Source organism: Podarcis erhardii (assembly GCF_964252035.2).
Source record: "Podarcis erhardii genome assembly, chromosome: 2".
NCBI lineage: Eukaryota > Metazoa > Chordata > Lepidosauria > Squamata > Lacertidae > Podarcis > Podarcis erhardii.
Window position 1 is genome coordinate 20,345,183 of NC_138498.1, and position 14,149 is coordinate 20,359,331.

Below are 14,149 nucleotides of genomic sequence, written 5' to 3' on the forward strand. Positions count from 1 at the left end.
TGCTAAAAGCCAACCTTTCCCTCCGTGAATGAGGAATGAGGAAGCCCTTGCAGACCGTTTGTGAGCTTTTACATCCATCATGGGCCAGCTAGGTTGCAGGAAGTATGTTTTGTTTGCATGCTTTCATAATACAATTGTATTACCTAATATTGGAGAAGTTCTTTCCTCCCCCTTTTATTTTACCCATGGGAGAGACTCCCAACGAAATGTTGACCTCCCTATTTTTCGCTTTAATGGAGAGGGCAGGGAGCAGATCAAGTTCCTCCACTGAAATAGACTCCATAGCCCTATGAAAATACATGGCTCTTAATGTAAACATCTCAGAACAAGCACCTGAACCATGGCACAAACTTTTCTTAAACCTCATTTCAGTTTTTGAAATCCTTTATTTTTTTTAGAAAAAAAAACAGCAATTTGCATACACTATCTTCAGAAACAGAAGGACAGCATTTCACAGACTATTTACAGATGAGTAACTTCACAGCTTAGGGATTTCCATTTCCCGTGCCTGATTCGTTATTCGGAGGGTCAACTATTAGTCTGGGCTCAATCAATGCATCCCAACTTTCAGTTATCTAAAGGGGGGAAAAATGCATGTAAGACTCAACATGAGCAGATCAGATAGATGCCATTTCACCAGCATTAACCCTTTTAAATAAATTTAACGTGATTAAACTATTTTGTATAATAAAATCAATTTTAACACAGGCTTGCCCAAGAGACAAATTGCTGAACAAGACCTATGTCTGATAGCTTCGAGGCTGAATCGGTTTCTCTCCCTGGCTGCATTCAGGCATCATGATAAACATGGCAGGAATGAGTCTAAGCAAGCCTGAGGCTTCCTCCCATTTCCCATGGCGTGTGACCATCAGGAGATCATAAGCCTTCACTTCTTATTTCAATCAACCTGTGGTTAATCTCTATGATTTATTGAAACAAGCCAGCTTTTGTGTACCTTGTTTGAAGTTGCCTCATTTCAAGCAAACAATAATTGGGGGGGGGGGACGGGACAGATTGTCAGGGCTGAATGACACATAAAGCTGCAGTTCATTAAAAACAGAACCAAAAGCTTCCAATCTCATCCCTGCTGCCACGTTGGATAAGGCGTGTGTTAAACCCAAAGGTCACCTAGGCTTCTTCCTATCGCAATAATGTCAAAATGATTGCATGCTCTAAGTTAAAACAGTAGACAAAGTGCCAGCACTTTAGTATACTTGCATTGATTAAGCAGTATTTCGTTTGTACACAACATCTGAAACAATGCAGACTTCTATAAATATTAAAAATAGGGAACTAGACAAAGAGTTTGTATTGGTACCAGTTATTTTCTTGGTGTGATATTTAGTGTCTTAATCAACAGGAAAACCAGTGAAACCAATGGACTGATTTCATTTGGTCCGCTTTGAGTATGAGGGTTGCATTCAACACAGCACAAATACAATTGTTCTGTAAGTGAGAGGATTTCTCCTTGCGCAACGTCATGTTTTCCCTTCTCCTCCCCTCAATTTGTTGCAAGGGTTCCCCCAACCTTCCAGAGCAGATTTGGTGAGGGCACAGAAAAGTCCTTGCACTAATGGTAAATTTTGCACTAAAATGACTAGTTAGTTGAACGCTGCCCCAAATTATTTGGATATTGCCCTTCAAACACAATAATAATAATAATAATAATAATAATAATAATAATAATAATAATAAATAATATTTATACCTCGCCCTCTCCGGCCAGAGCCAGGCTCAGGGCGGCTAACACCAGTAAAATTACAGTAAAAACATAATGGGGGGGGGGGGAGGGAGCCAATTTAAAATACAGGTTAAAATGCAATTTAAAATGCAGCCTCATTTTAAAAGTAGCCCATAGATCAAAACTATAAGGGGAGAGAAACATAAGGGTCATACTGAGTCCAAACCAAAGGCCTGGTGGAACAGCTCTGTCTTGCAGGCCCTGCGGGAAGATGTCAAGTTCCGCAGGGCCCTAGTCTCTTGTGACAGAGTGTACCACCAAGTTGGGGCCAGTACTGAAAAGGCCCTGGCCCTAGTTAAGACTAATCTAACCACCTTGCGACTTGGGACCTCCAAAATGTTGTTATTTGTGGACCTTAAGGTCCTCCGCGGGGCATAGCAGGAGAGGCGGTCCTGTAGGTACCTGGGTCCTAGGCCTCCTCTATAAGGAGAATACACTTCCAATGTGGATGAAAACCCTCCAGCACAGAGAATTCCAGCAGGGCTCAACAGAGCTCTGTTCCCTTACATCTCCTCCAAACACACCTTGGCACATACAAATGCTGTATTAGAGGCAGTTGGGGGGACGGTCTGGGACACTTCTCCTCTCTCCTCTAGCCTGTCCTATAAGGCAAGTAACTTGCAGTGCAAAGGGTTGAGAATCCTCCACGCACAGAGACACTGCAATTGAGTAGAGAATGGAATGTGCCCACTAACATGGTAAAAAATAAAAGGTCATTGGAATAATTTTAAAGGAGGCTCCTGGAAATTAATTTCAAGAAAGTGCTACCCCCATACCTTCCTATCGTGAGATACAGCATATTCTATTCTTTCGGCTCCATCTGCAGACTGGTAAACCAGATCAAACTTCCCTGGCTCTTTTGAAACTTAAAGAAGAAACAAAAACCACAACAAATACAATTAGAACATTTGTACAAAAGTTTGGAGGTACTTAGAATGTGACTGAAAGTTGCAAGGGTGGTTATATATATAATATAATTGTGGCTGCAATCCTATAACCACTTTCCTGGGAGTAAGTCCCATTTAACACAGTGGGACTTATTTCTGATGCATAAACAATCGCATTGTAATGTGCAGTTAAAGCAGAATGGTGTACAATTAGTAAAGAAAAGTCATCTTTAAAAGAGAAGTTGTTGCCTTTCATATGAGAAAATATACTGGGATGTAGCCAATCTTAGTTGTGAGAGCAGAACCACTGAAATGAATGAACATGACTAACTTGGGTCATAGAATCATAGAATTGTAGAGTTGGAAGGGACCCTAAGGATCATCTAGTCCAGCCCCCCACAATGCAGGAATATGCAGCTGTATCATATGGGGATCAAACCTCCAGCCTTGGCGTTATCAGAACCACACTCTAAACAACTGAGCTATCCATTAATTTCAGTGGGTTTACTCCAAGTAGAACTTGCTTGAATACAACCCATAGTCACATTCAACTCTGAAGTTGTGTATCTCTTACCTGATGAGAAAGAAAGAATTTCAAGTTCTAGCTGTTTGTTAGCAGGATTCCAACTGACAATTTTTCCTTCCTTGAAAAAGAAGAAAAAAAAAAGGAGGAAAAGCGGTGTTTATTCTAGATCGAGAGCAAATGGACAAATGTCATCTGTCCCACATTTCAATCCTGTACAAATTGCAATAAGGTAAAGGTAAAGGGACCCCTGACCATTAGGTCCAGTCGTGGCCAACTCTGGGGTTGCAGTGCTCATCTCGCTTTATTAACCGAGGGAGCCGGTGTACAGATTCTGGGTCATGTGGCCAGCATGACTAAGCCGCTTCTGGCGAACCAGAGCAGCGCACGGAAACGCCGTTTACCTTCCCACCGGAGCGGTACCTATTTATCTACTTGCACTTTGACGTGCTTTCAAACTGCTAGGTTGGCAGGAGCTGGGACAGAGCAACGGGAGCTCACCCCGTCGCGGGGATTCGAACTGCCAACCTTCTGATCGGCAAGTCCTAGGCTCTGTGGTTTAACCCACAGCGCCACCCGCGTCCCACAAATTGCAATAGATCGGCATAAATCATTAGAATGCCATTATATACACAAGTCAGTTCTAAATGCTCCGTCACACTCAAGGGTGATTCAGGAACAGAATTCATGGACGGGGCTAAAGATAAGAGCAGGCTTGATTCTCAGTAGCAGACTCAACAGAGATAGAGCAGCATTAGTCCATGCCTGATCTGCCTTTGTCTATCACATGTACAGTGAATTAGTACCATTTGTTCCTATGGGGGAAAATAACCTTTGAACTGAAAAGACACTGCTGTAGCAAGGGCAAAACCTGATTTTTTTCTCCTTTAACCTTGGGTGGTTTAACCTGCATAGACAGGGATCCCCACACAGGAATGCAGTATGTGTATGTGTGAATTAACAAGTTCACACTCAAGAATTGAATCGGAAGCCAGGATAAGCACAGAAGCAGCTTCAAATTCTAAACTGCTCTTATGGAAGAAACTGCTCCATGTCAAGAAAATGGAGTCATTCCAGAGCATTCCCCACCCCATCAGGAGCTGAGAACGCTCCTTTACGTTCTCCTAAGTAACTGAATACCCCCCTGCATAGGGTTCTGGCTATACACCAGGGTTTCTCAAACTCGGGTCCCCAGCTGTTTTTGGACTACAACTCCCATCACCCTGAGCTAGCAGGACCAGTGGCCAGGGATGATGGAAACTGTAGTCCAAAAACAGCTGGAGACCTAAGTTTGGGAAACCCTGGTATGCACTATGAGACTGTATGGTACAATGGTTATAGAGTGTTGGCCTATGACCTGGGAGACCAGGGCTTGAACCTTGGGACAGTCACCGTCTTCCAGACTATCCTACTTCTCAAGGTTTTTGTAAGGATAAAACGGCGAGGGGAGACTCATCTGCGTTGCCTTGAGCTCCACGGAGTAACAGGCAATATATAAATGAAACAAATAATCTGGATTCTGTTCTGCATACTGACGAATTCTTAGCAAATGTATACAGACAAAGTTTGTGGAATGTTCATTTCTTTCATTAAGCCACACAAAACAGAAGCTCATTCGGGAGATGAAGGCTCCCCCACTGGCAAAAGGTTAGCATGTTTCTCCCCCCCCCCCCCAGCTCCTGGGCATTAAACGTATGATACTATGTAGTGGATTTTCTTGGGATTGTTCCCTTCCACGCTATGATTCTAAGAGCTTGGTGAATCCAAATTTGAACTTTGCAACCTTCTGATGTGTCTCGTGTTCTTAACCGTTATTAGAATAAGCAATGAGAAATGGGAATATTAAAAGGCCAAGATGCAATCTAGCTAAAAAAAAAAAAAAACCACCGAAACACAAAGGGAAGCTTTTAATGTTTAATAGGTTATTGTATTTTAGTGTTCTGTTGGAAGCCACCCAGAGTGGCTGGGGAAACCCAGCCAGATGGGCGGGGTATAAATAAATGATGATGATGATGATGATGATGATTACAATGAACAGTAGTCTCAATACCTTATAATCAGATACTTCAGGAGTGTAATTTTCAGTTAGCTCCAAAAGCTGTTAAGAGAAAATCAAACAGAAAGCATGAGACAAGATGGTAATCCTTTTCCTTTTCTGGAAAAGCAACACAATTCCAACAAAAGAAGAATGGTTGTTAAAATTAAGTGAGTATCTCAAACTAGTAAAACTAACAGAATTAGTAAGAAACCAACCAAGTGGAAAATCAGGAGAGAATGGAATGTCTTTGCAGATTATATGAGAAAAGCAGGTTCCCATAATTATGATTGGCTTAGCCTACATTAAAAACTCCACAGGTAAACAATGTGTCTCTCCAAAATGTATAAAATGATTACAGACAACCAAGATATGATATTATAGGAACCGTACAGTGGTCAAAGGAAGTCAATCTTTTTATTTTATTTTATTTCTTTGATGTATTTTTTCTTTCTTCTTTACTTTTTCTGTTTCAAGTTCTGTATATTTGGTATTTTTTGACATTTTGGTATTTTTGTTTCATAATGGATTTTCTTTTGTATGTATGTAATATGTATAAAGCAATAAAAAAGCAGCAAAAATAAGCTGGTAATCCCAAGTGATGTCGTCGTCCAAATAAGGTTGCAATCCGAACTCCACTTACCTGGGAATAAGACCCAATGAATGCAAAAGGATTTACTTCTGAGGAGACATGGTTAGGATTGCACTGTAAGTCCCTACAGCCACTCTGTCTTACAAAAATGGTCAGTAACCAAAGATCTTAGCAGTCGGCTCCTGAAACCAACCATGCTCCCTTTGGTCTTTGCTAACACCAAGGGATGTGCAACCAAAGTAACACTGATAAATGATCAGTGTTCGATGTTTTAATTTCCTGGAAACCGCCCAGAGTGGCTACGGCAACTCAGTCAGATGGGCAGCATATAAATAATATATTTTTTTAATCATCATTGTCATCACAGGAAATGTAGAAGAAGAGGAGTTTGGATTTGATATCCCACTTTATGGCCACAGTGATCCATGCGACCGTCACCTCCAGGCTTGACTACTGTAATTTTCACTAAGTGGGGCTGCCCTTGAAGCTGTCCCAGAAACTCCAGCGGGTGCAGAATGCTGCAGCGAGGCTCCTCACAGGGTCTCTGCCATGGGAGCATATTCACCCAGTGCTTTTCCAGCTGCACTGGCTCCCGGTGGAGTACAGGGTCAGATTTAAGGTGCTGCTTTTGAACTTTAAAGCCCTTCACGGCCTAGGACCCTTGTACCTACGGGACTGCCTCTCCCGGTATGCCCCATGGAGAGCCTCAAGGTCCATAAATTGCAACCCCCTAGTGGTCCTGGGCCCTAAGGAAGTTAGATTAGCTTCAACCAGAGCCAGGGGCTTTTCAACACTGGCTCCAGCCTGGTGGAACACTCTGCCTCATGAGACCAGGGCCCTGCAGGATCTGATTTCTTTCCATAGGGCCTGTAAGAAGAGAAGAAGAAGAGGAGGAGTTTGGATTTGATATCCTGCTTTCTCACTACCCGAAGGAGTCTCAAAGCGGCTAACATTCTCCTTTCCCTTCCTCCACCACAACGAACACTCTAAGTGAGAGAACAATATAAATCTAAATTGGATTTTTCTGGGGGGCAGGGACCACCCACACATTGATGCATTAATTTATCTAAACTGAGGAAGGGGGCACATCAGCTGATCTAGATGTCAGAATAATAGGAACTCTGGTCCCTGGTCGCAAGTAATCAAGTCCCAGGTTCAGTCCCCAGCATTTAAAAGTTACAAGGCTGGAGAAGCTTCTTCCTCAAGTCTAGAACTGTGGACAATAACCAGAGCAATCAATAGCAGGCTGGGCGGAAATGTTGCCTGACTTCACATAAGACAGCTCTGAATGGTTTCTACTTGGATGTGCCTGTTCGTGGATGATGATGAGGTCTCCACCTGACTATCCTTCTCTAGTAACATCTCTGATAGAGCAGCTGCCTTACTGGTCCCCGCAGGAACCACCTACTGATGCACCTATTGAGTGGCCGCCAAGACCATATAACACCGGTCCTGAAAGACCTACATTGGCTCCCAGTATGTTTCCGAGCACAATTCAAAGTGTTGGTGCTAACCTTTAAAGCCCTAAACGGCCTCAGCCCAGTATACTTGAAGGAGCGTCTCCACCCCCATCATTCTGCCAGGACACTGAGGTCCAGCTCATAGAATCATAGAGTTGGAAGAGACCACAAGGGCCGTCGAGTCCAACCCCCTGCCAAGCAGGAAACACCATCAGAGCACTCCTGACATATGGTTGTCAGCTCCGAGGGCCTTCTGGCAGTTCCCTCTCTGCGAGGTTACAGGGAACCAGGCAGAGGGCCTTCTCGATAGTGGCACCCTTCCTATGGAATGCCCTTCCATCAGATGTCAAGGAAATAAACAACTATCTGACTTTTAGAAGACATCTGAAGGCAAACCTATTTAGGGAAGTTTTTAATGTTTGATCACTTAATTATTATTAATATTCTGTTGGGAGCAGCCCAGAGTGACTGGGGAAACCCAGCCAGAAGGGCGGGGTCTAAATAATAAATTATTATCATCATCATCATCAATCCGATTTTGAGCCTGGAGAAATTATGTTGAAAGCATCAACTTCGTCAACAATGGTGGTTGCTCTCCATTTAACAACCGTTAGAGAGACGATGTTTCGTTTTTTTCAGCCAGTCGGTATCTTCTTAGGATTTGTATTTTCAGTTTAAATACACATTTTAAATTTAAGTAATTTACCTGAGTATTTGTGCAGTCTTCTCGGACTTCTGTTTGCAGTTCTTATTATGTATTGCACTCCCTTTTTCCAGCAAGGTTAACAGAGTGCAAGAAACAATTTAATCCACCCAAGTATATATGTAAATAGGCGAGAATATGACCTTTCAAGAATCATAGCAGCCTAAAACAGATGCTTGAGGAGTGAAAGACTTCATGCCAGAACTACATTAACACTACAAGTGTGTATTTTTTAGTCTACCTCACCCAACAGAATGTGCTAACACACTCATCATAAGTCTTGACTCCAGCCCTCAAATTCCTGCCAATGTTACTAGTGTCTTCCCTCCATACAGCTTGCAAGATGACTGAAGAGCAGGATAAAAACTATCTAAGCAAGAAGCAAGGAACAAAAATGTTTTGAGATTTCATACCTTGAAGGCAATTTTCTCTCCTACTTGTGGAGGAGCAGCTAACAGAGGCAATATGCTGTAGTCCTTCTTGGGAGCTTCTGGTGGATTCTGTGAAACAATGATTAAATACATTATCACCCACAATCAAACCCAGTAAAGAGCATTAATGTGATATAGAGGGCAAAAGACGGCAGGGGGAAACTGCAGGAAAAAACAGAGGCAATGAGAGAACTTCCACATGCAGATGCACTCTACCTGGGTTCCAGATACTGGGAACAACCAGGGATGGAAAGCCACCACCTTCATGTTCTCCTTGTCAGGTTTCAAAGGTATCTATATTTCCTCTGCAGGTGACAAAATGTGAAACCCAGTGCTGCTGTTCCAATTGCTGAAAGTCTTCTGGGGCCGTGGAAGTGTCTGTTAACATCTGGAAAATGTTTTCTTTCTCTATAACCTTCAGGTCGTAAGATCAGCAGAGGGGAAGCCACTGCCCTCAGAAATTTTGGGGAGAGATATGGGAGAAGGCAATATCTGTGGCAGCCCCTAAGTTGTGGAATTCCCTTCCCACAGATGTGCATTTTACCTTCACTGTATGATTTTCATCATATGCTAAAGACACACCTCTTCATCTTGGTTTTTGACACCCAAGGTACACGTTTAGGTCCACTCTTCTGATTTTAAATTGCTTTACCAGAGACCTTATGGTGAAGGGTAGTTAAGAAATAATAGTAATAATAATAGTAATAATAATAATTTTAATTCCCTTTTTCCAATTCCCCCTTCCCCCAGCACCTCCTTCCATGCTGCCCTGAAGAGTACCTCAACTCCTGGAACAGATTTCCAGGGGACTGCAGTAGAAAATCAGTGAAAAACCATCTCCCGTTCTCTGAGCCTGGCTCTGGCCGAGGTATAAATTTATTATTATTATTAAGCTAAACCCTTTCTGCAAGCAGAGTGGCAGCACTGGATTTCTTCACCCACAATGCTCAATTTGTGGACTATTATTTTGTACGTAATTTAGGGTGTAGGCAGGGTCACCGCGATCGATCACACTAATAGTTACACGCTTTGCTTTACATCAGTTGTTTCTTTTAATTTTGTGAGTTATCCAACAGTGTTCCAACGAGAAGTATACAGTGGTACCTCGGGTTAAGTACTTAATTCGTTCCGGAGGTCTGTTCTTAACCTGAAACTGTTCTTAACCTGAAGCATCACTTTAGCTAATGGGGCCTCCTGCTGCTGCCACGCCGCCAGAGCACGATTTCTGTTCTTATCCTGAAGCAAAGTTCTTAACCTGAAGCACTATTTCTGGGTTCGTGGAGTCTGTAACCTGAAGCGTATGTAACCCGAGGTACCACTGTATCACATGTCACGGAGACAAAAGCAGGCTGTCGCCAGCAGACTCACCTGTATAATAACTGAAGAGTTTGTTGCTACTTCGTGCAACTGTTGCTGCTTTTGCTGCTCACCGTTGTAATTGTGGAAGAAGTTAGGATTCTCTCCCCTTCCTCTTCCCCGGCCCCTCATCATCCCACGACATCCACGGACCCTAGGCCCTCTCCAAAAGGGGTTTTCTCCTCTGCCACGACCCCTTCTGCTGTCGCTGGGACTTATTTCTGGTCCACAAGTGACAGCTGGCAGCTGTTTCCCGCCATTCCCTCCCAGCGTCTGACTGACTGCAGAATTTGTCTTGGGTTTCTTAGCAGTGCAAGCCTCCGAGTCTGAGCTATCAGATTCTGAAGAGGAGCTTTTAGGTTTGCTCCTTGAAGCTGGGCCTCCCGCAGTTCCTTGGCTATTATATGGCTGCTTACTTTTCAAGTTATTGCTCTTCTGCTCCTCCTGCTCTCCTGAAGTAGAATCTGAATCTGAACTTGAGGACGGGCTCTTGGTTTTTTTACTACATGCTGCCTTATGGGGATTGATGCCTTTAGCGGCAACTTTACCAGCCGATTTCACAGAAGAAGCCAGTTGTGGTTTGTTTAGGTGCTGTGATGCCACCTTAGTTTGATGCGAGTGTTTTCGTTTTGCATCTGCTATATTGTGGTCACTCTCGCTTGATGAAGTGGAAGAGTCGCTTGAGGTTTCACGTTTCTTTGTGCCGGACTGTGCTACTGGGGTTTTCGCTGCACTTTTTTGGCCGGGGCTCAAAGAAAAAGTCTTGTTGGTCTTTTGTGAAGTGTTATTTATTTCTATGGCTTTTTCTTTTCTCCTTTTCTTTTTATCTCTAGCTGCCCCCTGCTCTTTTTCCTGGTCAACCTTTTTTTTAAGCTTCTTGGAATGGCAAGTACTATCATCGCTCCCGCTGTCTGTGGCAGAGGATCTTCCGATCGCGTTTTTCCTTTTCTTAAGTGCTTTTGGGTCCTGAATGTTTGCAGCGCTCTCTTCCTGACAGGAAAGACGCTCACAGTTCCATTTGCCCTTCTTTCTTTTTCTGTGACCTTCATTTTCGCTGTCAGAATCTTTCACTTCCAATTTCTGCCGGCGTCGTTTCCTTCGTTTTTTTGATTGGTTACTAAAACCGTTGGCAATTTTATCATCGTCTTCTTCCCCGATAACCTCCTCCAATTTGACTCTGTCGGGATATCATGCAAGAGAAAGTTCTGTTATGATCATGGCATCATTTATACATTGTTAGTCTAAAAACATCCATTCGCGCCAAACTTTAATCCTAAACTGGCAAAGAAATCTTAGGGATTTCAGCTGAACAACCTGTTTGTAGTGTGTGTTTCATGTTCCTTTTTAACCAGGCCTTTGGTCGATCTGTTTGACATCCTATACCCTTTTAAAATGTGGCTCTTTTCTGGGGGGTTTTTTAATTGGGTTTCTCTTTTTATTCTGATTATATATGTTGTGATCTTTTCTGTGAACTGCCCTCAGACCTCCGGGGATTGGGTGGTATAGAAACTCAATAAATAATAATAATAACTTTTAGCTAGCAACAGCATGCATAGTGCAGGCATGGTCAAACGTGGCCCTCCAGATGTTTGGCGACTACAATTCCCCTCATCCCTGACCACTGGTTCTGTTAGATTAAGGTTACCAGATTTTTTTCAATGAATCCGGGAACACTTTTCAACTTCAATGGATTTCGTATGGGGACTGCTTTGTAAATCCGGGGACTGTCCCTGGGAAAACGGGGACATCTGGTAACCTTATGTTAGCTAGGGATGATGGGAGCTGTAGTCCCAAAACTTCTGGAGGGCCAAGTTTGGCCATGCCTGGCATAGTGCGTATGTGTAAAAGCTATCTGTAACGGCCAAGTATAACCTGGAGTTCCTATTTTGGAGTGTTTTTCGCCACTACCGTTCCTTTTTAACCAGGCCTTTGGTTGATCTGTTTGACATTCTATACTCTTTTAAAATGCGGCTCTTTTGGGGGTGGGGTTGATATTGGGTTGCTCTTTTTATTCTGATTACAGTGGTACCTCGGGTTAAGTACTTAATTCGTTCCGGAGGTCCGTTCTTAACCTGAAACTGTTCTTAACCTGAAGCACCACTTTAGCTAATGGGGCCTGCTGCTGCTGCCGCGCCACCGGAGCACGATTTCTGTTCTCATCCTGAAGCAAAGTTCTTACCCCGAGGTGCTATTTCTGGGTTAGTGGAGTCTGTAACCTGAAGCGTATGTAACCTGAAGCATATGTAACCCGAGGTACCACTGTATATATGTTATGACCTTGTCTGTGAACCACTGGGTATAGAGACCTCCGGGTATGGAGCGGTCTATAAACTCAAGCAATAAAATAATAAAATAATAATACCTTCTGAGCTCCAGATGTGGGCGGGGAGTCCTCCCACCCCACCCCCAATTGTCCCGTCCTGTATTTTGCCAGAACAAAGGGGCGGGGAACCCCCCAGCGGTTCTCAACCTGCGGGTCCCCAGATGTTGTTGGACTACAACTCCCATCATCCCTGAGCTCTAGGGTGATGGGAGTCGTAATCCCAACAACATCTGGGGACCCACAGGTTGAGAAAGGCTGTCCCTAAACATAAGCCACCTGCTGGTTCGTTCAAAGTGGGGCGGGTTGGGAATTGCAGAGTTTGGAGAAAATGAAGGATAAGGTGCGAGACTGGTTACATTATGCTCAGATTAAAGAAGTTTTTAAAAATGACAAAAAGTTAGGGTTCCAGGTGGAGAAATCGAAGTTAGAAACAGAATTGTTAGAACCAAAGACCAAGGTATTATCTAGAATGTATAACTTGCTGCTAAAATGGAATACACAAGACGAAATGGTTAAATCGGCTATGATAAAATGGGCACAGGACATTGGGCATAACATTATGTTTGAGGACTGGGAAAGGTTGTGGACCACTGGGCTGAACTTCACCGCATGTAATGCTCTGAAGGAAAATGTAATGAAAATGATATATAGATGGTACATGACCCCAGTTAAACTTGCCAAAATATACCATTCGTCTGATAATAAATGTTGGAAATGTAAAGAAAATGAAGGAACATTCTTTCACCTCTGGTGGACATGCCCTAAGGTGAAGGTCTTCTGGGAAATGATATATAATGAGCTGAAAAAGGTATTTAAGTATACCTTCACTAAGAAACCAGAGACCTTCCTTCTGGGTATTGTCGGCCAGAAGGTGTTAAAGAAGGATCGAACATTTTTTATGTATGCAACAACGGCAGCAAGGATTCTCATCGCAAAAAACTGGAAAACTCAAGATCTACCCACACTGGAAGAGTGGCAGATGCAGCTGATGGACTATATGCAACTGGCCGAGATGACTGGCAGAATCCGTGATCTGGGAGAAGAGAAGATGGAGGAAGACTGGGAGAAATTCAAGATGTATCTACAAAAACATTGTAATTTGGCTGAATGTTAAGAAGGATGCTAGATTATAAAGAATTGGCCACCACTAAACTAGATTTAAATTTGATGATAAGTGAGACTAAAGAAAATATAAAATTTTTTGGAAAAAGTGCTAGATTATATTTGAATGAGTGGACATGAGATTGTAAACAAGTTGATAATTTGTTTGGAAAAAATTTTTAACGATGTAAATGGGAGCGGGAGACGCGAGGGAGTCCAAAGAAGTAATGAAATTGTTGTGATAGAAGTAAGATCGTTTATTATTTGTGCATTTATATTTAAAAACTTTAATAAATATTTATAAAAAAAAAACAAAGTGGGGCGGGTTGGGGGGCGCGCGGGCGACTCTCATTCCCACCCCCGACCCCCACCTACCCAGCCCTCTTTCTCCCCCCCCCTCCCAGCGCCCCTCTCAGCCCCACCGGAGAGAGTCGTTGTCCCTCACGATCCTGGCGCTCTCGGTGGGCGGCAGCAGCGCGCCGTCGAGGAAGAGGCTGAGCTTGGCGCGGCGGCTGAAGCCGAACTTGTCCCGGACGAGGCTGCTCAGGTCGGTGACGAGGCGCACCTGGCGGGGCTCCAGGAGCAGCCAGCACAGCCCGCAGGCCGGCGTCCCCGGGGGAGGGTAGTCGAAGAGCAGCCGGAGGCGCACGGGGGCCTCGCCGCCGCCGCCGCCGCTGGCCGCCGCCATCTTGGTGAGGGCGGGAGAGGAAGGTCGGGGAAAGGGAGAGTGGGAGGAGCCTCCGCTACGGCGCCCCGCGAGGGACGAAAAGGGTGGGCGCTATTGCCCGGAGCGCGCCGTTCTTTTTCTGATTTCACATTACGCTTTATTGCTTTTAAAAGTTGCAAGCAGCATGCGTCCTATTCACTGATTAAATAGTAAGAATCACAACCTTTCACATATATGCGTGTGAGAGAAAGAGGGGGACATTTTTAAAAAATTAAGATCTCCCCCAGCACTTTATGTTTCCATGGGGGGGGGGATCCATTTCCTAAGTGC

The 14,149-nt window shown here is 43.8% G+C and overlaps 1 protein-coding gene across 1 annotated transcript; it reads right to left on the reverse strand.

Annotated features, from left to right (window-relative positions):
• Positions 1 to 366: 366 nt before the first annotated feature.
• COIL (coilin) lies at positions 367 to 13,855 on the reverse strand. The gene is made up of 7 exons (XM_081849702.1): positions 13,575 to 13,855; positions 9,741 to 10,905; positions 8,355 to 8,441; positions 5,202 to 5,249; positions 3,203 to 3,272; positions 2,518 to 2,606; positions 367 to 575 (listed from the first exon to the last, which is right to left on the reverse strand). Exons 1-7 carry the CDS (start codon positions 13,838 to 13,840, stop codon positions 486 to 488), a joined length of 1,815 nt encoding a protein of 604 aa, XP_081705828.1. The 5' UTR covers positions 13,841 to 13,855; the 3' UTR covers positions 367 to 485.
• Between the last annotated feature and the right edge of the window lie 294 nt (positions 13,856 to 14,149).

Coding starts and splice junctions, on each gene's coding strand:
- COIL (XM_081849702.1), bottom strand. CDS start 13,840: ATGGCGGCGGCCAGCGGCGGCGGCGGCGGCGAGGCCCCCGTGCGCCTC. Junction 2,607..3,202: donor AATTCTTTCTTTCTCATCAG/GTAAGAGATACA, acceptor TTCTTCTTTAAG/TTTCAAAAGAGCCAGGGAAG. Junction 576..2,517: donor CTGTATCTCACGATAGGAAG/GTATGGGGGTAG, acceptor TCCCCCCTTTAG/ATAACTGAAAGTTGGGATGC.